The sequence below is a fragment of the Macrosteles quadrilineatus genome, unplaced genomic scaffold (assembly GCF_028750875.1).
Source record: "Macrosteles quadrilineatus isolate MER2022 unplaced genomic scaffold, UCM_ALF_1.0 Scaffold_1__1_contigs__length_201487025, whole genome shotgun sequence".
In the NCBI taxonomy this organism is placed as follows: Eukaryota; Metazoa; Arthropoda; class Insecta; order Hemiptera; family Cicadellidae; genus Macrosteles; species Macrosteles quadrilineatus.
In genome coordinates, this window is record NW_026542594.1 from 193,965,709 (window position 1) to 193,992,440 (window position 26,732).

General features: G+C 33.4%; 1 protein-coding gene across 1 annotated transcript in view; it reads right to left on the bottom strand.

Annotated features, from left to right (window-relative positions):
* Positions 1 to 2,636: 2,636 nt before the first annotated feature.
* Positions 2,637 to 26,732, bottom strand: part of LOC128993097 (glycerol-3-phosphate acyltransferase 3) — a 30,113-nt gene continuing 6,017 nt past the window's right edge. Inside the window, exons 2-9 of the mRNA XM_054416857.1 lie at positions 19,026 to 19,283; positions 15,720 to 15,863; positions 13,596 to 13,730; positions 12,012 to 12,245; positions 11,270 to 11,385; positions 10,536 to 10,677; positions 8,827 to 9,035; positions 2,637 to 5,386 (exon numbers count right to left, since the gene is read on the bottom strand). Coding sequence (XP_054272832.1) covers positions 5,299 to 5,386; positions 8,827 to 9,035; positions 10,536 to 10,677; positions 11,270 to 11,385; positions 12,012 to 12,245; positions 13,596 to 13,730; positions 15,720 to 15,863; positions 19,026 to 19,283 — 1,326 coding nt within the window. The 3' untranslated portion in view covers positions 2,637 to 5,298. The remainder of the gene's footprint in view (positions 5,387 to 8,826; positions 9,036 to 10,535; positions 10,678 to 11,269; positions 11,386 to 12,011; positions 12,246 to 13,595; positions 13,731 to 15,719; positions 15,864 to 19,025; positions 19,284 to 26,732) is intronic.

A 26,732-nucleotide genomic window follows, 5' to 3' on the forward strand; every position in this document is an offset into this window, starting at 1 on the left:
ACACACATTATGCCATTTAAAAAAATATAAAATTATAGTGCTTTAAATAAAAAATTGTTTTAATAATCAATAATTTAAAATTATCCTGTTTTAAATTAAATGTCATTTAAATGGAAAGTCTAAGGTATACGAACATCGCCCTCAAAGTTTGGAAGCCCTGAAGGAAAGAATAAGGCATGAAGTTGCAGCCATCTCACCCTACATGACCTGAAAGGTAATGGACAACTACCGGGAACGTTTGAACCAATGAACGTTTGAAACAATGGAGGCCGCCATTTAAATACATTTTATTTAAAACACGATAATTTTAAATCATCGATTATTAAAACGACATTTTATGTAAAGCACTATAATTTTATATTTTTTAAAATGGCATAATGTGTGTTTTTGGTTAATAGCAATAAAAATGTCATATCTTACTTGGTTTTGTTTTTATTAGCTTTCCTAATAGGGGAGTTCTTTCTGCCGCACCCTGTATGTAGAAGGAAATATACATTCTTTGAGTACAGGGGTTAAGCTAAAAAGTACATTTTTAGAGTATTTTTAAATTTGGTCGTTTTTGTATAGGCCTTTAATTTTGTTGGATGAGCATTGTAACATTTTATACCCAATATACATCGGTTTTTTCAAAAAATCTAATCTATGGGAAGGTGTTGCATAGTTATTCTGTTTCTGGTACAGTATTGATGAGAATATGATGGGTGAGATGTATTAATTATTTCTTCACTACTTGCGCTATACTTAGTCTTTAGTCCTTTGCATCTATGACCCTTGTTAGGACAGTTTGAATGGGGGTGGCGTTTCATTGTATCCAAAATAATATTGTAGAAACAAATTCATGATGAATGTACAAAACTAAATTAAGTGGTGAATATTATGTATGAAACATGGTAAGATTTATGAACATTTTAATTTAACGTAATTTTGACATAAACAAAATTGAAATACCAGCTCCATCCTAAAATTCTATTGCTGACCGTCATATTTGATCGTCTCAGGCACATGCTTGTTGTTCTTAAAACAGCACAAATAGTTCTTGCCCTTAGGTATCATAGTGTCCAAAACCAAAGTTTTAAATAGTGTCCAACCTCCAAGACCTTTAGTTTTTCATTAATTTAGAGTGCGGCAATTCATTGATGATGCAAACAAGAAAAAGGGAGTGATAACTAATAATACTCTACATTGCGATTTCCGTTAGTATTGTTAAAATACTACTTTTTTGTATATGGGGACCGCTCTGAATGTTTGCACCTGGCCCTATCACCCAAGGCCAGCTCTAGCCACACACTTTTTGTTATGAGTATGGACTGAATTATTTAGAGTGGCAAGTGGAATGCTATTTATCCATAGCTTGTTGTATAGTTCGGCCGCTTAGAAAGTGACCTCCTCCAGCATTGGTTTAGCATTAGCGCGCAGGTCGTTTTCTAAGCGGCCGAACTATAGTTATCTATAAAAAATTGTGGTTGTATCTCTCTTAGAGTTTTGGAGGAAAAGTAGGGAAAGATTTCTGTCTCTGCTCTCACACTACTTACCCTAGCACCTGATTCTCATGATCATTCCAATACTCTCACTGTTGGGGTTCGTTTAATCTTTGATCACCTTTCAAAACAGCTGGATCAACATCTGCGGCACTTAAAACAAAGCAAGGTTCACCATTAAATACAGCTGTTGAATTTTACTATCAAAATATTTATTCAACAAAAGTAGATCTTGAAATGCAATTATTTTGTACAAAAAACAAACAAGACATTGGAAGAATGAACTACCTTTAAAAATTATTGGAAAAAGTGTTGCTATACGAATTTTGGACAATTTAGAGAAAGATTAATTTTCTGTACCATTACCTTACATATGTTCGAGACTTAGATGGGAATCATTATCGTACATAAACCACTTTTGGGAGTACCAAACATTACGGTAATTTTTAAATTCTTTATTCTTTCATCGGTGTACCGTATACACCTTTGGCCAGTACTTAGGATGAGGCAAGTCTCACGTTTACGTCTGAGCCATTGGAGCCAATGGTTTTCCATTATAGCTTTACAAATTCAAAATTCTGAGCAGGTACACAAGGAGATGGATTCTTCTCTCTAAATTGCCCAACAGAATGTGAAAAAGACACACAAAGTACTACTGACATACATGGAAAAGGGATCTTGTTTTTGCCGAAAAATCTGTGCAGGATTCAAACAATCAAAGCAAGTTGTTTTGTGTAGATGTACAAGTCTTAAGGTAATAACTTTACTTGTCATAGGACGCTAGGCTCTATCCCCAGGATTGTTTATCACAAGTCATTATTTCGGGTTGCGGCCATCACTTAGATAAAATCCATTGGTGATTGGCAGAATTCGAACCAGAGACTGAAGTCCTACGCTAAATGCATCTCTTAATTCAAAACCAAATCCCTTATCCATTGGATTTTTAACTAAATATTTGCAAACAAAAATCAAACCACACAAGAGTTACCAAACAAATTGATTTGTTTACAATTAGACAACTGTACATTTATTTCTGTATCCCAAGAACTGCTGAATAAAGTATATTAATGTGAAATTTTCTGATAAGTAAAGTTTGTTAATGATGCAAAATTAAGGCTACATTAACAAAATAACCTTATAAAAATTATTAGTTTTGCTTTAGCCGAAATTGCAATATAACATAATGTTGACAACAAAAACTAGAACGTTTTGCAGAATTAAACTTAAATCTGAATGAAAATCATAAGGATGTGATTAGATACGTATTCCAATACTATTCGATATGTTTACACTTATACTGTAAACGTTGTGAGAGTAAATGTGAAGAAAAGATGGCAATCTATTTTGTCAAGTCATACAGAATCATCAGACCTAATCGAGGACTCAAATAATAATGACTTGTCATTAATGGCCCTGATAATAGCTCTTGTGACTTGCCAAAATTCAATTGCAATCGTAATCTTTTACATTTGAAAATCATACATGAACATGTTTATTCCACCGATGATCAGCTGTTCTCGAGTTTACATTTACAAATTATCGTACACCGATGTACTAAAAGCTACATAAATTAGGCTACTGGATCCTTAAAGCAGTCTTTTAAAACCAATTTTAAAACTTGGCAACAAACTTAACTTTACGGTATTTTCAATCACAACACAAAGTTAAAAGATCGCAATGGTATACTTTACAAAAAAACAGTGTTGAACTAAAATCAATGAATACAACTGTTACATCTTTCATCCTACTGTCTAATTAATCGGTCACTATGATAACTTTTTATTTAAAAAAAAGTTGTTTTTGTAAATCATTTTAAAAGGTACAGGGAAATACTGAATTTTGGATCGATTTAGGATTTAATAGAACATTTTTTTTAAAGCCTAATTAAGTTAAACCTAAACTAACCCTCATTTTCTATTCCTCAAGAATAATTTGATAGATTTGTTAAAACTTTGGAAATAGAATAAACTGCAATTTCAGTGAATTTCTGCTATAGAGAAGTAGCTATTGATGGTAAGAAATAGACCCGGGACCAATATACTGTTTAGTTTTGATGTCTCTAGAGGCCAAAAACACTCATTGTTCAATTGTTATAAATAAATATGTCCCCAGGAACATTATAAATTGAGTAATTTTGGTCCGATTTTGATCAAATTTTAATTTGGTTTTAAGGTGTAGGGCTAAATAAACTTAAATGAGTTCCCACAAGATCAGGTCATAGAAACAGGGTATTATGGGGGTTTGAAATTTTAAAAAATAATTTATTTTTATTATTTTTTTTTACAACATGGAAATGCTCAGTTTCCATTGCACCCATCGTGTAGAGCTTAAAAACAAATATTTTGTATATTGAAGTTTTGTTGCGCAATTAAAAGTAATAGGAAAAATTAAAAAAAACTGAACATTTTAATTCTGATGTTATTCTTATGGAGAAAAAGAAAACTGTTGTAGTTCATTGTTTATGTATAAATGTTGATCAAATTTTGCAAATTTATTTCAGCCTATACTATTGACATTTTGTCAAAAAACACTTTTACCTTTCCCATAGCAGCAAACCTAACCACTCGTTAAATCTTAAGTTATTTAAATGAGGAATGAATATTACATTTATGGAAATACTTAAGTAAAAATCTGATCATATACACTGAAATTCGCTTAGTCTGCAGGTTCGCTGTGGCGGTGGTTTTTTTTTAGTTTTTGTACTGCCACGCTTAAAAACATTATTAAAATATGAATACGATTAATTATTTAAAATGTACCTTTTGGTTTTTTTTTACTTTGTTTTCAAACCCATGGTCTTTCCAATTTTTTTAAAAAGGGGATCGTGGGTCGTCCAAACCCTGGTTTTTATCATTATCTAACGCTGACCTTTTATTAAATAGTATCATCAATAGATGGCCTAGTAATTGTTAACAGTTTGCATATACTTATCTAAACAAACACTTAAATCTAGTATAGACTTAAATATGAATTGGTTATTATAATTAATTTAACAACCAAGTACCGGTAACAAAATATGTGCAATTAAGCTTAAAGGTGATTTACAATATTTGTAAACAGAGTGGTTTTTTTTATAAATACATAAAATAAACTAGATAAATTACAAAGGCTGAGGAACATAATCAACATTGAATCTAATGTTTCTCTTTTCATAAATAAATATAAAGTGGTATCATGGTTCAACTGTTGGTTAGTTTTTAAAGCTGAATTAACATAAAAAATATAATATTGTATAATATAATTTAAGAGTATTAAAGAGACATAGAGAACAACACTGAACTAACTTCATAGGTTGTATACTTTGGCAAAAAATAATTAAATCTAATGCTAACAATGCTTTATACAACTTACAAAATGAAACTTTCCAAGTGCACTTTCTCAGTCTAGCTGCAATCGTTTCTATCACCATAACTAAGCTATTTGCGCTAAACGCATTCAATTGTTTTTACATACAGCTTTAAGTATTCCAGCAACAATGTTTTGCACACAATATAGTAGTTATAGTCTTCATTATTACAAAAAAATTAATGAAACTTTCTCGGCTAAAGAGATTCAGACCAGCTAGTGGTTTAAGTACAAAATATTTTTTGTCGCTGTTAACGTCATTGTTCGTTTGATACAGTCTCACAAGTCGCAAACGAGCAGATCCTTTCTTTAACTCGATACACCTATAATAAATTATGAAAAATAACTTAGGACGTAAAACTACAACCAATTTGTGCAAAACTTAACAGTGCTATTTTACACAAAAAATATGTACATTACTTATAGATCGGATGATACAACATTTAGGCACATATCACAATAGCACAGAAGTATCTTATTCGACTTTTAATCTTTTGCTGAATTCTTCTTGTTGCTTCTCTTTCCATTCCTTCTTTGGCTTCATTCGTTTTAGTTGTCCGTCCCTGCAGCACAAGAAATACACTTTTATTCTTAATTTATTTTAATGACCTTCCATTGGCAGTAAAGAGTCAAACTATTCTTTATGCTGACGATACAACATTTTTTCATGTAAACCCCAACCTAACAGAACTAAAAAATCTTGTCCATGAAACAAAGCTAAAAGCATCAAATTGGTTTAATGCTAATGGATTTTTGCTTAATGAAGAAAAAACCCAAAACATGTAATTACACTAAAACAGATCCCCACTAAGAGTGATCTAAATAATAGCACAGCTGTCAAATTTTTGGGCCTTCATATTGATAATCACCTCACATGGAATGCTCATATTGATTATTAATCTTCAAGATTGTCTCGTGTGGTGCATCTTTTAGATTGTCTTGTAAATCAGGTTCCTAAGAAATATGTAAGGACGGCCTATTTTGCGTACTTCCAGTCAATCATGAGATACGGATTGGTGCTTTGGGGTGGTAGTGGTAGAATAAAAGAAATTTTGATTCTCCAAAAAAAGCCCTGATCATTGCAAACCTCTTTTTATAGATCTACAAATTCAAACTGCAGTAAATTTGTTCATTTATGATCTGATTGTTTATATATTAAAAAACCCTGAATATCTTTAATTTAATAATCACAGTCACAACACTCGTTTTAAAAATACTGCGCTGTTAGAATCCCATCGTATTAGTAAAACTAGTAATTGCCACATAATTTTATCAATTTAAGTGTATAATTCAGTAAAAAATAATATAAATTTTCATTCAATTAACAAATTTAAGGCTATGTTTTATAATTATCTACTTCAAAACCCTTTTTATAGTCTGGATGATTATTTTAAACTGGGAGAAATTGTCTTTTAGTTTGGTTTTCATTTCAGTTAAGAATGTGAATGGAGTTGAATGTTAATTGTAATATTTGGCCTGTAAGAGTATTTTGTTGCTTATGTTAAGACTTGGTTTGATATAACTGCAAATAGACTTTGTCAATGATATGTAAATGTATCCTTATGGCAAATAAAGATTGATTGATAGGTAGTGACTCAAATTATCAGTAAAATTTGAAGAACAAAGATTCTACAACTGAAAAAAGAGCTCGTAGTTCCCAAAACTCCATGTAAAATTACAAGCAACGGCAACTTAGCACCATCAACAACTTCAAGTGGTAATCTTAAACATCCAACCCTATGAACCTTTTGAGGTTAGGTTTGAGGCACTTCCAAAAAGACCTTTAATTTAATGTACTACTATACTTGAACTCTTATTTAGATTCAACCCACGAACTCCTCGTGGGCCGGCTCCAGAAGAAACAAAAGAATTATATTCACTTTAAAAATAGATTTTAGCTATAGTAGGCCCAATTGTGTGCTTAACTTTGTTTAATCAACTGCAATAATTCAAGAAATAAAATTCTGTTCCTAGAATTTTTGTTTACCCAATATACAGCGTGACCATAAAACATCACACTGTAATTATGTATGATAGATAAACATTTGTTAAGATCAAGACCCACCTTTTCCACTGTTTATGCTACAGCTAATAAGGCACACTAGTAGGCTTGAAGAAAAAATATCATTAAAAAGTTTTAAAATTGTATTTGAATCCTGAAATAGTTATAAAATACAGAGTGATTTTATATTGTTTTAAAAGGAGGTTGAAGTGGAGGGGATGGATTTATTCCCCTAAAGCCTCCTAAATATCTTGAATGGAGTATATAATGTTAGAATTCATTATGTAACCGCTGAACTGTTTAATTAGACAAATATAAGGTACATTTACCTTTACGTCAACAGTTTAAATGTGGTAGTAAAACTCCGTACATGTTTCGCCTATTTGTTCAGGAGTTGTCAGGTGAACTCCTAATAAGAATGCTTCATCCATGATAGAGTCGTCAAGAAACATTTTAACATTTAAAGTAGTCCTACTACTATAGTTGTCAAAAAACATTCAAACAAATACACAAAAGACATAACAACCGAATAAACATTTAACGTAGAAATACCTTATAATCCGTCAGTGTGATCAAAAAGTCACCGATGAAAGGCGACCGGTTTCAACCCATCAAAGGGGTCATCATCAGGCGTTGAATGGACACATAATTACTCCGAAGAGGTCGTCATAAAGTCAATAAATACAAAACGAAGAACACTTAAACACATTTTTACAAAAACACGTGTGGCCACAAATTGACTGCACGGCGGACGGTATGTGCACATTGAGTTACAAGTCCAGACTGTCGTCACTGCCGTCTTGTCCATCTGTCATCCCCCTCCCCTTCTTCCAGCTCTTATCAGGTCCTTTCCGTGTTGTTATCATTCTTTCAATACCGACTGCTGTTTCATATAATAAATTACTTTCGAAAGATGCTTTTTCGTTCAAAATGTGTTGGGGATTTTTCTTGCCAGCTTTGTAGATCTCAAATTCTTCTATTACGTTTAAGTGTTTGCCTTTAGTTCTGTGAACTTGTAAAATTTCTAAATTATTTTCTATTGATGTATATGAATGGTTGTTCGTTACTAGGTGCTCAGCAAAAGCAGAATTATTTTTCTGGGTGGATTTCTTCGGAAGGTGTTCTTTGAAACGGGCTTTGAAAGAGCGCGCAGTTTGACCTATATAAAAACTAGGACAGGTGTCACAATTAATTTTGTAAACACCTGTTAGCTCAGTTTTGTCAGAAGAGGGGTTTCTTTTTTCTTTTAGGATGGATGACAGTTTGTTAGAGGTCCTAAAAGATAACTTAACATTGTTTCCCGACAGCTCATTTTTTAAAGTGTTGTTTAGACTAGTGCCATATTATTATTATATGAAACAGCAGTCGGCATTGAAAGAATGATAACAAAACGGAAAGGACCTGATAAGAGCTGGAAGAAGGGGAGGGGGATGACAGATGGACAAGACGGCAGTGACGACAGTCTGGACTTGTAACTCAATGTGCACATACCGTCCGCCGCGCAGTCAATTTGTGGCCACACGTGTTTTTGTAAAAATGTGTTTAAGTGTTCTTCGTTTTGTATTTATTGACTTTATGACGACCTCTTCGGAGTAATTATGTGTCCATTCAACGCCTGATGATGACCCCTTTGATGGGTTGAAACCGGTCGCCTTTCATCGGTGACTTTTTGATCACACTGACGGATTATAAGGTATTTTAACCTCTAGTAATAATTTATATATTGTGATCAGGAGGCAAAAACATCAAAAATGAAAATTTAACGTAGGCCTAATAATAACCGGTAGCGGTACGGAGCAGTCTGCGTCCGTACCGCTACCGGTTATATGCTTTTGTTTGAATGTTTTTTGACAACTAATGGATGAAGCATTCTTGTTAGGAGTTCACCACCAGAGATGCCTGAATAAATAGGTGAAACATGTAATGAGTTTGAATACCACATTTGAACTGTTGTGGTAAAGGTATGCACCTTATATTTTTATAATAAGGTGCATAACTTACCACATGAGGTCGACGAGACCGCCCTGTTTGGCTATGACCCTCTTGACTCTGTTGGCAAAGTCTATGGCCGACTCTCCTTCCTTCTGGTACATGGGCGGCAGATACCACACATCACAGACGATCGCCCACGATGACATCATCATGTAGAGGTACTGCATCATAGAGAACCGGGAACTATTCCAGAACGCATCACCAAACCTCGGGTCATACTGTTTGAAAGAGGAAAATGTCAACACCACAAATTGGGTCAAGAAGTTATGCGACACATTTAAATAGACCACTGACTTTTAGATACCAAGACATCCCATCTATACGGACCAGCTTTGGCCAATTTCTATTAAAAAAAACATAGTTATGTAAGCCAGTCGCAGATTGATTTGCCAAAAGAGGTATTTTGCTTACATATTATGTTGTCATATCAGTTTTAATTGGTTAAAAAGTCTGCATATTCTACAGAAATCAGTAATTTACATCAGCGCAATATTTTGGTGGTTCACTATCCATTTTTAAGGAGTTATGAAATTAGGTATTACAGTAGAACCCCTCATGTCCGACCATGACAGGACAGAGCCATGGTCAGATGGCTTAACGGTCGGATATCGGGAGGAGCATAACATACAGTCTCCGCGACATTGGTAATCATCTCCTGCAGCCGCGACAACATCTGTGAGCATAACTTGTAGTCTTTGCGACTTCAGTAATCGTCTCCCGAACAACAACACCCGTTATTGGCGACAATGGTGATTGTCTGCCACAATTACAGCAACATCCACGATCGGCGTTATTGCCCCAGACAGGAAAGAAGAAGATGGTTGGGCATTAGGCTGGATATCCCGAATAGTCGGTTATTCCGAGGTCGGATGTGAGGGGTTCTACTGTAGTTTTTTTTTTTTTTTTTTTTTTTTTTAGAGAGAGGAGGGAATATGCTTTTACTAAAAAACCCCCTCTACTCTGTTGGACACAGACCTGGAATTGTTTGTCACATTACTTCAAGTCAGGCCAACATGTGACCTAAGCCGTCAGGGCTCGCACCGTTTCTGGCATTTAGATTCTTTATGACCTACACCGCATTCCGGTCAAGGTCGAGCTTCTTGGCGCGGAGAATACCCTGGATGTAATGTGACACACAGGTCCAATTGTCCCCACCCTCCGTCATAATCGGTATGACCGTGTCCACTGACAGCAGTCCTACTAACTGTTGAGCCTCCAGGGGGGGCCTTTCCCAGCACTGGCAGTGGAAAAACTGTAGTATGATAGTATTAGATAGTAACAATAAAAAAAACCACTGGATGACCTCAAACTTAATGTCAAAATACATTTGTAACATAAGATTTGTATATTTTTTTCAATTAAAAAATATCTTCCAGAGATAGAGCTAGAAAAATGACTCACTGACTAGGCCACCATCTTTACAATACAACTGGATACTGGATACTGGACATCAATACAACTTCAGTATCCAATAGTCAATGCCACCATCTACCTGAGCAGCTCAATAGTCTCGAGGGATGATTCCATTAAACGGTCGACTCGTTCCACCTGACTCTAACCTGAGTTTTACTATATATGACAATTTATGTTCATTAATTGCATTCTAATGTTTTCATGTTAGCTGAACCTTTCCAAACAACTCCATAAACCACTTGGCGTTCCTTTAAAATACCAAGTACAAGAGTTTAGTTAACAATAAATCTCAAGCTTGAATCTACCTTGATGGCAACAGGGTAGATGATGCTGCCGACCTCGAAACTGCCTTTCTTGAACTGCATCACGGAAGTGTTGTTGATGCAGGTACCTTCGGGGAAGATCAGGATCGGAGGATTTTTCGGGTCTGACACGTGTTGCCTCAATCTGCAAACAAGCTGTCTTATTCAAGGATTTATTTTGACATAAACGTTTCCAATTGAACCAGCAAAGCTGGGTAAACAGGTGAAATTGTCGATTTCAATTAACAAAACAACTTAAACTAAATAAAACAAGGTTTACAAGAGAAATACGAATAGGTAAAAATCATACACTATAGAAAGGCTTTATTTATAAGCAACTTAGACTTTTTAAATGATTCTGTTGAATTTGTGAATTCAGTCACACTGATTTTGTTACATACAAAATTTCAAGATGTTTATTGTAATAGACATTATTGCAGGAAAAACTTTGGCTGGACTAATAAATAACTGATGGAAAATATGCAATAATCTTTCAAGCAAAAATACAAATTTGCTTTAGTGTTCATTTATCATAATGGATGACTATAATCTGTAATTATTGGAGCTCTATACAAATTTTGAACATCCCCGTAAAGGCAAAGACATCATCGTCTCCAGCCTTTGTAGTAAAATCCCCCCACAACACCATTCCCTACCGCGATTACAGCACGGTTTTAGTATAACAACCAGTAAACCTGGTTAAAAATCGTATTTGTAAAGTGTAACGATTTACGAACCTTTGTGCAACAGCCTCCCTGTCCTTGACTTCTCCCCGTTCGAACCAGATATGAGGAGAAGCTCGAGCCAACGCCCTCTGTAACACCCCCAGGAAGCCTCCGTGTCTCTGCCCGATCTGTGACAAATAATAAATACGTAGAATTAAAAATACTAAAAGCCCATTGAACAAATTCTTGATAGTGTTGAGAAAACTGGAGAGGATTAGACGAAGGAATAGACATTTCATTACAAGTAATCATCACATGCGATTATAGAGAAATCTTGAACGCCTCTCACATGATCACGGCAACAAAAAGATTGCCTGGCTCAATCATGGTGACAATGTGAACATCATCCAAGATCTCGGTATTAGTGAACATCTGTGGTGTCTGCGGATACAATGTGCAATTACGACAAAATAGTGAAAATCTTTCACCATTACGTTACACCTGCACATAACCACCGTTCACATTACCTGCACTTTTGCTATCATTAAGATTTTCAGCATTTGCAATGACATGGTGAGTTTTTTGTTCACACATTATTATAAAGTGGCAAGAATCAAAGCTCGTGAAATATACACAAAAGCTGGAAAGTGTGGTTCGATTTCGGTTTATCATCTGACTCGAGACAGTACCTAGCCAACCGTCATGAACCCGACAATTTTTCGTGATATTCCAAAACACAATGAAAATAGCCTACCAACAATAAGCTCCCTTAAAACATAAATAACAGAATTTTCATTTCAGATCGTTGACTAACCAGTGAATAGCAGTTGTCGCACATGAGTACGAGCACATCTATCGGAGACGTGTGGTTTGCAACACAGATCCCTCGCCTTGGTCTGTTCTCCGTGTTGTGATACTTGACTACGGACGAGAGGGCCGAGGACAACACTTCGAAACACAAGATGGACACGTGGAAGTTGAGCCACCTCTTGAACCTTCCCTCTGGAACGTAGCCCACCACGGCAGTGCAGAATGTCAGCCATAGCACCTGTGATACAGTAACATTTGGTTAAGGTTTTATTCGTCTTGCAGAGTTTACAAAACTGTAATTTTAGCGAATTTCCCTATAGGGAAGTAGCTATTACCGTAGGTCTCATGGTAAGACCTAAGCCCGGGACCGATTTACTTTTTCATTTTGATGTCCCCAGAGGCCAAAAACACCATTCGTTCAAATTTTTATATATCTATATATAGATATATATATATATATATATATATATATATATGTGTCCATCCGCACGATAACTTGAGTAATTTTTGTCCGATTTTCATAAAATTCGGTTTAAAGGTGTAAGGCGGGATAAACTTGAATGAGTTCGCGAACCAGCATGATCGGACTATGGGAACGGGTGTTTATGGGGGGTTTTATGGGGTAAAAATAGGTTTTTCCCATTTTTGACCATAAAAACACAAAATTTCACAATTTCTTTTTAAACCATTTTGTAGAGCTTAAAAAAACAAATAATTTAGTATATTGATGCGTTATAATGCGCCTAACTGTTACGGAGAAAATTCAAAAAAATTGTAATTTTTAATTCCCATGTTATTCTTATGGAGAATAAGTCAACTGTTGTAGTTTGCTTGTTTATGAACATATTTTGATCAAATTTGGAAAATACATTTTGTACTAAACCACAGTACTTTTTAACATTTTACATTAAAAAAAATTTTTACCCTCCCTGTTGCAGCAAACCTAAGTACTCACTAAACTAATTCTGTTTAAATAGGGAATAAGTGTGATATTTTTAAGGAGACATTTTAGTTTAAATCCAATCAGGCAAATGGAAATTCGCTAAGTCTGCAGGTTTGCTGCGGCGGGGTATTTTTAAATAAAATCATACAAAATGTCAAGGTTTCCCACAAGATTCATGTACAATTTTTTGTTTCCCGGTTGGCTTAACACCCAGAGACACCCTAATTTATCTAGTGTTATATTTATAATTGGTTATAATTTTTTAAACAAACACCCTGTAATTTCTTTTTATTTAAGTTTATAATCTTAGCTATGAACTGCATTAAATTTGTCAAGTTTTTATCAAAATAAAAAGAAAGTCGCAAGAAGCACGAGGTCTAGCTAGGACTGCAGTTAGCTTCTAACATGCTATGCGCCCAAGAAATAATTGCGTCACCTACCTCGGAGATGAATTTTCCTTTTTCTTGCACCCCCAACAAACCTAAAACCCTTACCGGCATGAAACAATAATTTTGATAGGGGTATTAATTTTGTTGACGTATTCTTTGACGCCCATTGGATTGAAGATCTGCGCTAAAATTCCATTTAAAATTAATGTTTTTTATAAAACAAAATCCAACAATATGTTACTAAATTGCAACTTACACCAAAGAAGCAGATGCAAATCCTGGTTGGTAGTAGAAAGCCGTATCTGACGATGAAGCCAATGAACCAGATAAACGTTAACCTCCAGCTGATGAACTCGTAACTGCGGTTAGTTCTTGTAAGTAGGTTCCAACTCTGTGACAAAAAATAATAATAATTATGCTAGGCTTAGTAGATTTAATAAATTGCAGCATAACAACAGACAACTTGAAATTTTCATGTATCCTGTGAGTTCTATAGCGTATAAAGGCGTACCACTCGCCCGCCTACTCACCACAACTACAAACATACATCAGCCACACATTCTGTTTTTGTTCCGTTTGTGTAACGTTACGAAAATTTTTCGCCCATTGATGTAAAAACTCTTCAAATGTGAGGTTTACATTGATGATCACACTTGTGAAACTTGAAACTTCTATGTATCTTAATACTGTTTAGTTTAGTTACCCTCCCCAAATGTACAACACTCACGGTGAAGGAAGACTATGTACCCTGTACGATAGGAATATTCACACAGTGCTCACAACTCAGGTTCTTCCTTGCTCGTCAAAAGTATATTTTCGGTACAACATACTAGAGCTGAAAGCGCACGGTCCCTAACCAAGTTTCCTCAGTAACCTTACTTCTCTGTGATAGTAACAAGCATGCAATTAGCAGCACAAACGCCTTAAATGATTGTTGTGTTGGTAGACCCTTACCTAGCTGAAAAAGGGAAAAGTTAAAGACTTTCCCAAATTTTTAAAACTATTTCATTTTGTGCAAATCAACAAAAAAGTTTATTTATCAGTAGGCCTGTATTTTTATATGGAGCCTCAACGATCCCCTTAAGGAGTCTCAATCATTATTACCTAACACTAGAAAGCAATTACAGTATTATATTGAATCGGGGGGGGGGGGGGGGGAGCAATGATAAATGCATATGCTACCAATCAAGCATGGAAGTGTTCCCAACAAGCATCTTCCTGCTTCCAATAATCTCTTGCATCACATCAATCCTCATTTCCACTTCCTTAAAAAATGCTACTAAACATGAATTAGATTTTATCATATGGTTGAAGCAAAACTGTTCATTTAAAATCATGGAAAAAATTGTATATGACCAATTGAGTAGAAAATATTTAGAATCATAATAGCTATATATCTGTTATTTTACTTATTTGAATTTCAACGGACAGCTTAATTTGGTTTCAGGTTACGTAAGGATTTGTGAATGTCAATATTGCACACGACTAAACATTGTAAAAGAGTAGGAGCACATCCATGCAAATCATGCACACTTTATATACGGGGAAATTACGTACAATTTTTAAGTTAAATCAACTATAATTTTGTATTGTGGAGTAAATATTTTCAAATGTGCTATATGCATTTTTAACCCATAACCATCAGAGACAATATTAATAATTCTTATCATTAATGGGACTTGATAAGAGTGTAATAGTAGAGAATATGTTAACTAGTTTGAAATTGCCTATCGTCCACAGATACGACTACTATGTAGAAAATACGATATTAAACAAATACAGTTTACAAATTTATAATCAATAAATATCTCAATCTTTGTTAATCTATGGGAGTTAACACAAAAAGAAGATTGTTTAAACCTGTAGCTAAGCTCAAATGAGTTTTAGAAGATCAGTGTAAGAAGTAAAGTAGACTCTCTTGAACTGAAATACTTTTTTCCTACCAATGCATAGAAATGATCCCTTTGCCATACCAAGCCTAGTGTTCTATTATGTGAAGGTAGAACCCTAGATAAAACTTTACTCCCTTAGTAGATTTCTCATCCTTATGAAACAGATGAAAACAATTTTATTGTTACTTCTGTACGGTGTACTGCAGAGGTTGTGTTTTGTTTAAAGTTTTTTCTTGTTATTTCAGTATTTAGAACCACGTTTAGCCAAATAATTCGATCCAATCATAAGCAATAACTCGTTCCCTAGTTTTATAACCAAACAGTAAAGCACAAATCAAGAAATCAAACCTAAAATAATAGATAAAACATTTTGTCAACACTAGCGCCTTAACTAGACACGAAAAAATTTACAATGGAATGAGAAGTCTATTCATGTTGGTTAGTCTATGGTGGAACTGTGTTGTGTTCAGAGGGGATCGAACTGTTACCTTTAGTTCCTCAGCCTCGAACCTAGAAGTGACTTGGTCTTCGATGATGGCCTCCACGCCAGCCTTGATGTAGTTCAAACAATCAGACAACTGAAACTCTCGTCTTAGCGTTTCGTACGACCGACTACGGGGCAATGTGGTTTTCTAAAAATATTACAAACAAAAATTACGTAAGTTAAAAACTTAAATTTAATATTAGAGTTTTTTGTTTGGAAATAATTTTTTAAATCCACTTCCAAGGGAAGACATGTGGGATGATGAAATAAAAACTTATCTTATTTCTTTTTTGAAATGCAACAAAGTCAAATTCACAAAACTAACAAAATTTAATAAAACAAATAGGTTAAACAGGACTATTTTTTTTTTTTAACTAACAAATAATCATTCTCATTAGGCCTACAAATTTTTGCATTAATTCATTTTATTTTAAATTAAAGTCTGGTTGTTATCTTAAAAGTACCTTTGATAATGATGTTTTAAAAACAATTCACACATAGAAAGCACTAGAAAACATTTAAATTGCTTATAAAGTTTTAATAGTTTAAAGAAAAATCATGACGTTTTAGGAGTACGAAGTCCCAAATCATCTAGCCTACTGACAATGACTTTTATTTGGTTTTGTTATCATCTTTGATATTTTGCTTTATTGTTTATGTACAAACTTTGACTAACTCAAACAGACAAGTTTATTGAACTTTTGGGTTTTAGCATAGCTTTTTAAAAGTACAGTTGTTAACAAATGACATTTTAAATTTATCATATTAACAACAATCAATGGTTTGTTTTACCATTTTTGTGATAGTTACAAATCACCCATAAACATTTAAAGACTATATTTTAAGACTTTTTACTTGCATTCTAGAAAGTCATGTTCCCTTAAATAACATGGAATCCACGCCATTAGGATTTTTTTGTTGTAAAGGAACTATCTAAAAACTGGTCTTGTCACAATTTTACGTCAACCTTATGTTAGATAGCATCATTAATTGAAAGCCATGTGAAAAAACATGTATCTGGATCTTGTTTGGAATCGAACCAACGGCCTTCAGATTTAAATGCGAGCACTATTACCACCCCTGATACCCTGACAATAGTATTTATGAATAAGCTATCATCCTACATTATAGTTAAATATGTTTACTAGAGAAAAACTTGAAAGAGTTTTAGCAGAAGAAAATAATTTGAATCTCAAAAATTGAACAAATTCCAAAGTGTTTTTAACCCGTATAAAGTTTAACTTATTACCAGTGTTAGTGCTTGCATAAAAGACAATATGGTTGGAATCTACAGAGTGTTACCGAATAGGCCTATACATTGCATTTAAGATTAGAACCTCGATAATATATATATTATATATATTATATATATACTATATATATATGATATATATATAATATATATAATATAACAAGACCCTCGATCCTCGATAACAAGTGTCATTTTTAAATCCAATAGAATTTATTTCACCTCTAAATACATGTTATTGCAAACCTCGATAAGAAGACAACCTTGATAACAAGTCTTATTTTATAATCCCCATGAGAGTCTTGTTATCAAGGTTCTACTGTATTAAATAAGTTAACCATAAAATTCATATTTATAAAAACCAAAAACTCGATTTGAAAAATCTACAATGGATAAAACCACTATGTACAGTATATTTTTTTTGTTTCTCCCATTTTTTCCAATTTTCAGTTTTTTTTACAAACACTTAATCAAGAAGGCAGTGGGATGAAATGTTTAACATATGAGGTAATCCGAGTGCTGAGCTAAGGAGGTCAGGGATGCCCAGTGTATTGACCTTGGGGACTCTCTAGTGTGGTAATTAACGTAAAAAACTACCTTGACAGGCAGTAAATACTTTACACCTGTGATGACAATATGACCCCTGCTGCAGCAGACCACAGAATAAGCAAATTTTCCGTTTGCCTAATTTGATTCTCACAAAAATATTTCCTTCAAATTTTCATATTTTAACATTAAATAAATAACATGAGATTTAATGAGTACTTAGGTTTGCTGACTGCAGGGAAGGTAATTAAAGTGATTTTAGTTAAATTTCAATCGCTTACAAAATAAAAACATTTTTGCCAAATTATGTGATCAAAATACATCCTTATAAATTACTACAGCTTGCTTGTTGTTCTTTAAGAATAACACAGGAACTTATATAGGTAGATTTTTTGGGGAATTTTCCGTCACTAACCAAGAAAACACTTCAATATGATAGGCTATTTGGTTGTTTAAAAGCTGTAAAAATATATATTCAAAAGATATTTTCTTTTTGAGAGTCAAAAATCAGATAAACAAATTAACAACCCATAAGTTTTGAAATTACTTGAAATGTACAAACTTTATCCGTGTTCGGTTTGTAAACTTTCACAACAATTATAAACTTAGTCAACAACTGTTGGGTTATCATTATCAATTAATATGACAGAACCAGAACCGTACACCATACGTTGTGCAGGGCGTGCTTTCAGACATTAACCATATTTTCTCTTCAAATTTGTATTACTTATTATGAGATGCCGTTAAACTTATATAAAGAATTGGAGAGATGGAATTGGTTGTGAAACATGAGTAGATGTAGGTACAAAAAATAATTAAATGATCTAAAACATCCAACACTTTAATTAGATTTTGATCTTAATCTTACAATCATTTTACTATCATTTTTCAAACATTAAATTAGTATTTAAATTTTGAAGATGATTACCATGTAGCGGGGATGTTATGCTTGGAAATTTTAGTTTCAAAATTCACATCCGTTTAACGATTACATAATGTTTAGTACTCTATTATTTTTGTCAACATTCATTATGATAATTACAACTTTCTTTACTATTCATGTTGTGCTAAGGTTATCAATTAGCACTAATCATTTACCAACATAAAGCCAAAGTATTAATACAGCTTCATTAGAGTAGTCAAGTCATGTACTGTAAATTAGTGAATAACTTGACTGATATTAATGTGAAGGTTGGCAGAATTCAGATAGTAAAAGGGTGTAGGCCTACCTAAAGTATACGGTTATAGTGTTAAAAGAAACAAAACAATAAATATGATATTTATGGTGAGTTTTTTTTATTTTCACTACAGGTAGTCCTTACTATGTGTGGGGTTCATTAAAGCACGATTAGAAGGGAACAGGGATAAAAATATGACATTTATAAGGAGATATTTTAGTGAAAACATTATCAGGCAAATGGAAATTCGCTTAGTCCGCAGATTTGCTGCAACGGGGGTATTATTAGCATTAACATTGGACCCAGTCAAAGAAAATATCATTGGCTTTCAACTCACCCCGATCTCCAAATTGTTGTTCCCGACGTAGTTCAGCTCCGGGTCCGGAGCTAGGATGAGATCCTCCCGAGATATCAAAACTGCTTGTCCGTTTTCCAACTTATTATTCTCCTTCACATGGTTATCCTTCATTTCAACATCTCCGTGTTGCTCTCCAACTGTAATTATTACTTTCGGTTTCTCTTTTTCTTTCTCCTCTTCTTCATCCATGGAATTTTCTCTTGTTTTATGTTTTCTTTCGATTGTATTCCTGCCATACTGCAAAAACAGATGGAATACAGTGAAAGAGTGAACACTTGTAAAATTTTGTTTTGTTTCAATATTTAATTGTAACTGGACTTTTAAATAACTCAACTTATTTTTATAGTTTGGAAAGGCATAGTTAGTTGGTTGCTAGTTAGTCACACTCTGGTAGGCTAGTTGCTGCGTTCTACTGACCCACTATAACACATTCATTTTCCATTAATATTAAGAGTGTTGGTGGTAATTTAACCTATTTTGATTGTCTACACCACTCTGGAACAAAAAATAACAACAAAAATGAAGAGGGTTCCACCCACCGGCTGGTTACCACGTAAACATGGTCCTACAAAAAAGAACCTCGTGGCATTATTGAATATTTATCGAGTTGAAATAAACTGTAAAATATTCACAAAGATCCTAACTATGCCCTAGATGAACTGAAACTTCGTTATTGTTTCTTTAAGTATTTACAAAATCATTTTGAAAATCCATAAATTTAGTATTTTTCACATGTGATTTTAGCTAAATAATTCAATCTCCATCCATTGCAAGCTCCGATATGTTAAGAGCACAAAAGGCACACAATCGTTGGAAAACAAATTAGTTCTAGAGTGTTGAGAGCTTGTATCATAGAGGCATGTTTAGAAACATTAGCATGTTTAGCCGCCGTCTTGAATTGACCAGGTAGAACCCTCTTAAGGTAACTTGTTGAGGACAAAGTATACTTTAGAATTCTTAATGATTCAGCTAAATTTGGTTGTGTTGCTAGCCTAGTGGTTAGCGTCTCGGACTTCGGTGCAGGAGGGACGGGTTCAATCCCCGGCACATCCACTAAACATTTATCTCGTACAACTCTCTCGTGAAATGCCACTGGCGTTGAAAAAAAAAAAAATTCAAAAGATTGAGTCAAGTTAATATAGTAAATCAACCTTTTTTTGTTCTAAGAAGCTAGGCTCTCGACCGGGTTTGTTTTTCACATTACTTTAGGCTAGTGGCTAGACCTAAGGGTTGCGGCATTATCAATGAGATCCATTGGTGATTTGGCAGGATTTGAACTCTGGACCTCTTGGACCGAAGTCCCTCGCTCAACCACTAGACCAGCTTAATCCACTAAACACATATCAATTCAGAGTAACTTATCCATAATTCTTATGGGTTTTTATTTTGTTCTACAACATTTGTCCAACTTTAATCAGTAGAAACAAGACTTTGTTAGATGAATATAAAAAGCAAACATTAATTGGCGGATAATTTTTGGAACGTTTAAGTCTAAAGAGTCAGGCAACCTAAGGGATCCAAACAAATTACAAATATTAAGATTATTGCGGATATTTTCCATTACGATAAGTAAACTAAAACATATTTCTTAAATACCGAACCAGTAACGTAAACTGGAGTCTTAAGAATAAATAAATCTCTCTCTTACTGAATTTGGAATTTATGTAACTTATTAGGATGGTATCACTTATTTAGGCACATACTATATTCGTGACTATTTGAAAACTACAAAAGTTGCAAAACAATATCTACTGTTAACCTTTGATAATGAATCACCTTTTAAACTACACATCCTACATATTGTTGCACTTTGGTCCACAACACATGTTTATTACAAGTGATTTTTATCAGCTGATATAACAGGCTCACGTTTCAAGATAATGAGAAGTTAAGCAATAGATAAACACGTTTCGCTGTGATGAAAGTCTTTAAGATTTGTTTTGACTGAATATTTTGAACGATACATGAAATTCTTATGAGAAAGTATGCCTACTGTTTTTGTTAATATGTTTGAGTTATAGTCCAGTAAAATAAGACATTTTGGTATGCAAAAGGTCGGGTAGTTCTGATTTTTGGATATGTTGTTAGTATTGGGCCCATAACATAAAATCCAAGTTATCCACCTCGAGATACTGCCGCTCGCCGAGGGGCGCGCCACTTGTTATCGAAATATCAAAAATATGGCAATTCCTATTGTTTTTCACTCAATCTCGCGAACCGTTGATTCTACCGAAAATTTTATACTATTACATTAAAGAAGAATAAATTTGTGACAGTTTAAGCCCAACAACAAGTATGTAGCGTAAATAATGGTCAAAATACAGACCATCAAAATAAATAAATTTTTCCAAAGACGTATAAAAATTGTGGTTTTTTCCAATATTTCCACAATATAGTTGTTTGAAGCAAACACCGTATTGATTTAGAGAGTATGCCAGTTTATTTGCTATTATTAGAAAATAAATGAAAGTATGAATAAAAATACCCCCACCTCAGCAAACCTGCAGACTAAGCGAATTTCCATTTGCTTGATTTGATTTTAACAAACCTATTAAATAACATTAGGTTTAACTAGTACCTAGGTTTGCTGCTACAGGTAGGGTAATATAGTACTGTATATCTTTTAGTAAAATAATAATAGTATGATAAGAAACAAATAAATTTACCCAATCTTATAAAAATGTGTCTATAAATAAGGAAAAACAATAATTAAAAATCTTCGCTTTGGAATAACTTGAGGTTTTTTAATTTACATTTTTTAATTTTCTCCGTAACCAATAACTGTAAAAAACATTTTAATGTTCTAAATTATTTGTTTTTAAGCTCTACAAAATTCTTTAGTGATACAACTGTAAAATTGTAAGTTTTGAGGGTTAAAAATGAAAAAAAAAAATTCTTACTGGCAAAATACCTATAAGGCAACCGTTCCTATGGCCTTATCATGCCGATCATGCTTCGCGATCTCGTTTTAATAAATAAATGTACGTTTACATGATTCAATGATTGAATGATTTATTTGGCCATCAAGCAAAACTAATAGGCTAAGTCACTTACAATACAAAGTAAATGATAAATAGTCCATCTCTTGATTCACAAATAAAAGTAATGTTTGTACTAAATTCCACTAAATCGGATGATTTTTGGTAATCATCGTGCTAACGGACGATAATAACTTTTTACAGTTTAGTAACATCTTTAGTTGTTTTTTTTTTCATACAGGGTGTCAAAAAAACTCACCTAGTTTGAAAATTTATTTATTTATTGTACTAGATACAAACTACTGTTCAACGACTGATACCATAGAGAAGGCTATGCTGATACATTAAATGAAAGGTAATAAAATAAAAGTTATTTTAACACTATCACACCTCAATATGCGAACCATTTGTAGCCCTGCAGACATGCAAGCTATTTTTACTCATTTTTATCATTAATATTTTATTATTTGTATTATAATTTATTAACAAAACTATGTTCAAGGTCAAATAGGTTACGCAACTTATTGCCAACGTACGAAACTAAAACTTTGAAGTATACTCTACACAGCACGAAATTATTATTACTCATCCATTTGAACAATAGTATCGTGAGGTATGCTTAAAACTATGGAGTCTTTTTCGGACACCTGGTATAGGCCTATACATATATATATATATATATATATATATATATAAATATATATATATATATATATATATATATATATGTTATAACAATTTGAACCAACAGTATTTTTGGCCTCTAGGAATACCAAAATGAAAAAGTAAATTGGTCCCGGGTCTAGGTCTTACCATGAGACCTACTGTAATAGCGTATTTCCTATAAAGGAAATTTGCTAATAATCAGCATATCATTTATATTGAATGGTGTGTGTTGAGGAAACCACTATTTAATCTTTTCATCAATTTCGTTGTCTCGAGCAATGCGATAATGGCGCACGTCAACATGTTGCTCACTGTAAATGTTCAACTGACGTCATTTTTTATAATATTTCTCAACTTCCTACAGATTTGATGAGGACGGGTCATCCCAAGCGCCCATCAAGCTACAAAATTTTGTCTGTTATCCCTCGTCCTCGAGTCAATCCATCAGGGCTTTTCAATGTCTTTATGAGGGCCTGTTCGATGGTCTAATCAGACCAAATTCGAAACTTTTATTTTATTACCTTTCATTTAATGTATCAGCATAGCCTTCTTTATGGTATCAGTCGTTGAACAGTAGTTTGTATCTAGTACAATAAATAAATAAATTTTCAAACTAGGTGAGTTTTTTTGACACCCTGTATGAAAAAAAAAACAACTAAAGATGTTACTAAACTGTAAAAAGTTATTATCGTCCGTTAGCACGATGATTACCAAAAATCATCCGATTTAGTGGAATTTAGTACAAACATTACTTTTATTTGTGAATCAAGAGATGGACTATTTATCATTTACTTTGTATTGTAAGTGACTTAGCCTATTAGTTTTGCTTGATGGCCAAATAAATCATTGACTCATTGAATCATATAAACGTACATTTATTTATTAAAACGAGATCGCGAAGCATGATCGGCATGATAAGGCCATAGGAACGGTTGCCTTATAGGTATTTTGCCAGTAAGAATATTTTTTTTTTTCATTTTTAACCCTCAAAACTTACAATTTTACAGTTGTATCACTAAAGAATTTTGTAGAGCTTAAAAACAAATAATTTAGAACATTAAAATGTTTTTTACAGTTATTGGTTACGGAGAAAATTAAAAAATGTAAATTAAAAAACCTCAAGTTATTCCAAAGCGAAGATTTTTAATTATTGTTTTTTCCTTATTTATAGACACATTTTTATAAGATTGGGTAAATTTATTTGTTTCTTATCATACTATTATCATTTTATATAATGTATTACCCTCCCTGTAGCAGCAAACCTAGGTACCAGTTAAACCTAATGTTATTTAAATAGGTTTGTGAAAATCAAATCAAGAAAATGGAAATTCGCTTAGTCTGCAGGTTTGCTGAGGTGGGGGTATTTTTATTCATACTTTCATTTATTTTCTAATAATAGCAAATAAACTGGCATACTCTCTAAATCAATACGGTGTTTGCTTCAAACAACTATATTGTGGAAATATTGGAAAAAAACCACAATTTTTATACGTCTTTGGACAAATTTATTTATTTTGATGGTCTGTATTTTGACCATTATTTACGCTACATACTTGCTGTTGGGCTTAAACTGTCACAAATGTATTCTTCTTTAATGTAATAATATAAAATTTTCGGTAAAATCAACGGTTCGCGAGAACGAGTGAAAAACAATAGGAATTGCCATTTTTTTGATATTTCGATAACAAGTGGCGCGCCCCGCGGCGAGCGGCAGTATCTCGAGGTGGATAACTTGGATTTTATGTTATGGGCCCAATACTAACAACATATCCAAAAATCAGAACTACCCGACCTTTTGCACAGCAACCCCTATATTTTCTGACAGATTTACTGGACTATTAGAGTTTTAGGTGGAAATGTCTGTTTTAGGTACCCCTGAATCCAAAAATAGTGATTTTTGTTACTTATTTGTCTGTGTTACTTATACTTGAATACTTGCTGTCTTAATCTTTGACCGAAGTATATCGGATAGATTGCATCGTTATACTAATATTTACAAAATTACTATATACAAAACTTGTTTTACAAAGTATCATAAAACTTAAAACTTAAAACTTGAAACTTAGGCTGTGGTAAGCGTGTCTATTTCTCAACCTGGCATCAAAGGATCATTTGACAACTCGTCAAGACTATACAGGGGCCTATTTGTGAGCAAGTTCTTCAGCTCGGACTTAAACGCTGTACCGTCAAGGTTCCTTAGGTGGTTTGGAAGGGAGTTGTAGATTTTGATAGCCGATCGGGGGTATCTCCTTAAGGTATGGCTCAAGCGGCAGCGAGGCATATCCAGGTCATGGGCCCTTCTTATTCCATACTCATGCCTAAGTTGATGGGTACAGAGCAACAGATGACACCTTTAGCCCGATTTTTATGAAATTTAGTAGCCTATGTGTGGTATTAATACATGGTAGGCCTATCCCAAGCATAAGTTTGTTGTTATTGGATTTTCCCACAAAAACCTATCAAATATCAGAAACATTAGACTTTTACAAAAGCAGAACTAACGATTTTGATTGAAAATTAGTATCATCTTATAGTCCAATTAACCTTGAACCAAATAAAACGACCCCCTGCAGTAAATTTTATGGTTCAAATAATTGTATTTTCTTTGGGTTCTCCTACAAAAACTTCGGTAACTCTTGCTGCTTACCAATGTTCAATTTTACCAGAAAAGTAGTAGGATGTGCAATTTTAATGTCAGGCTAATGGGAGAAAGTATGTGTCAGTTTGCTGATATTATTTATTTCACATTCAGAAATAGTTACTCAAGAAATTTTCGTTATCTTGACAAACGTATCACCAGACAGCTGGTTGACCTCGTGATTAAGCAAGCCACGATGATCTTAACCTTCCTTAACTGACAATGATCAATATTGGCAAAGGTTATATAATGACCTTCAAGTCAAGAAGTCATAACACTTTTAGAGAAAGTTTTATCAACTGTAGATAAGAAATTGTCATCTCTAGCACAAAGTGTAAACAAAAAAACTGTCACAGGATTTAATGCAAAGTTTGTTAAAAATCTGGTCAGAAAATTTTAATTTTTATGAAAGTAAAACATAATTAATTCTCTTATAAAAAAGTAATGTAAAAGGTACTATTAAGAATATCCCATTAGATATTTCATTAGGGAAGACTCTAGTCCAATAGTTTTAAAATTTCTTATAGTATTATCGATTTACAGTGTGTAGGCCTATTTATTTTTAATATGTTCATGATATGCAAAGTAAATTGATAAATTTTTCTTTCATACAAAAATAGTAGTATATAGTATTTTATAACTAGTCCCGAAAGTGGCCAATTTTGGGGCAAGATAGTGGTTTACGAGCAAAGCGAATGGATCTTTAATGACGAGTAGGCCTAGTGAACGATACTTTTTTATCACGTTGCAAAAATTCACACAAAGCCCTTTGCTTTTAAATAGGATAATAAAATAGTTTTCCATAGTCTAGTAATTCTATTCAAAGTTTTCATAGCACTTTACTAAGTAAGTTTACTTTAGTAAGTTTGCAATTTACTTAATTCAGCTTTAGAAAGATATTTCTCCTAAAAATACAATGCATATACATTAGCTTCCTGTTGAGCAAAACGGAAACTTTGTATGGGAAAGGCAAAATGTTTCTTTGGGAGAGGAAAAGTCACGTTTAGGATCATAGATGAAGATGTTTTGCTAGCTTGGAAATCAATGATTTTCGGAGAGGTAGTTAAGCTTTACAGAAATTTGCTAAGTTACGTATTTTTGTATAAGTTTACAGAGTGATGAAAAAAACACATTATTTTCTGAATAATTGTAAAAACTGAATTTTATGTAAAAACTAACTAGGTTTGCCTATATTTGAAGTAGGCCTAACTTGCAAATATGAACAAAAAACAATAGGCCCTACCTATGTATTAACAAGAACTGAGCTTAATTGCAACAATGTTAAATAATTTAGACAAAGAAAAAAATAATAAAATAGCCTAGCTAGACTCTAGAGCTCATAACTCTTTGTTTAGACTATAGATAATGCAGTAACTTACAGTAGGACTCTCATTGAATTTTGGT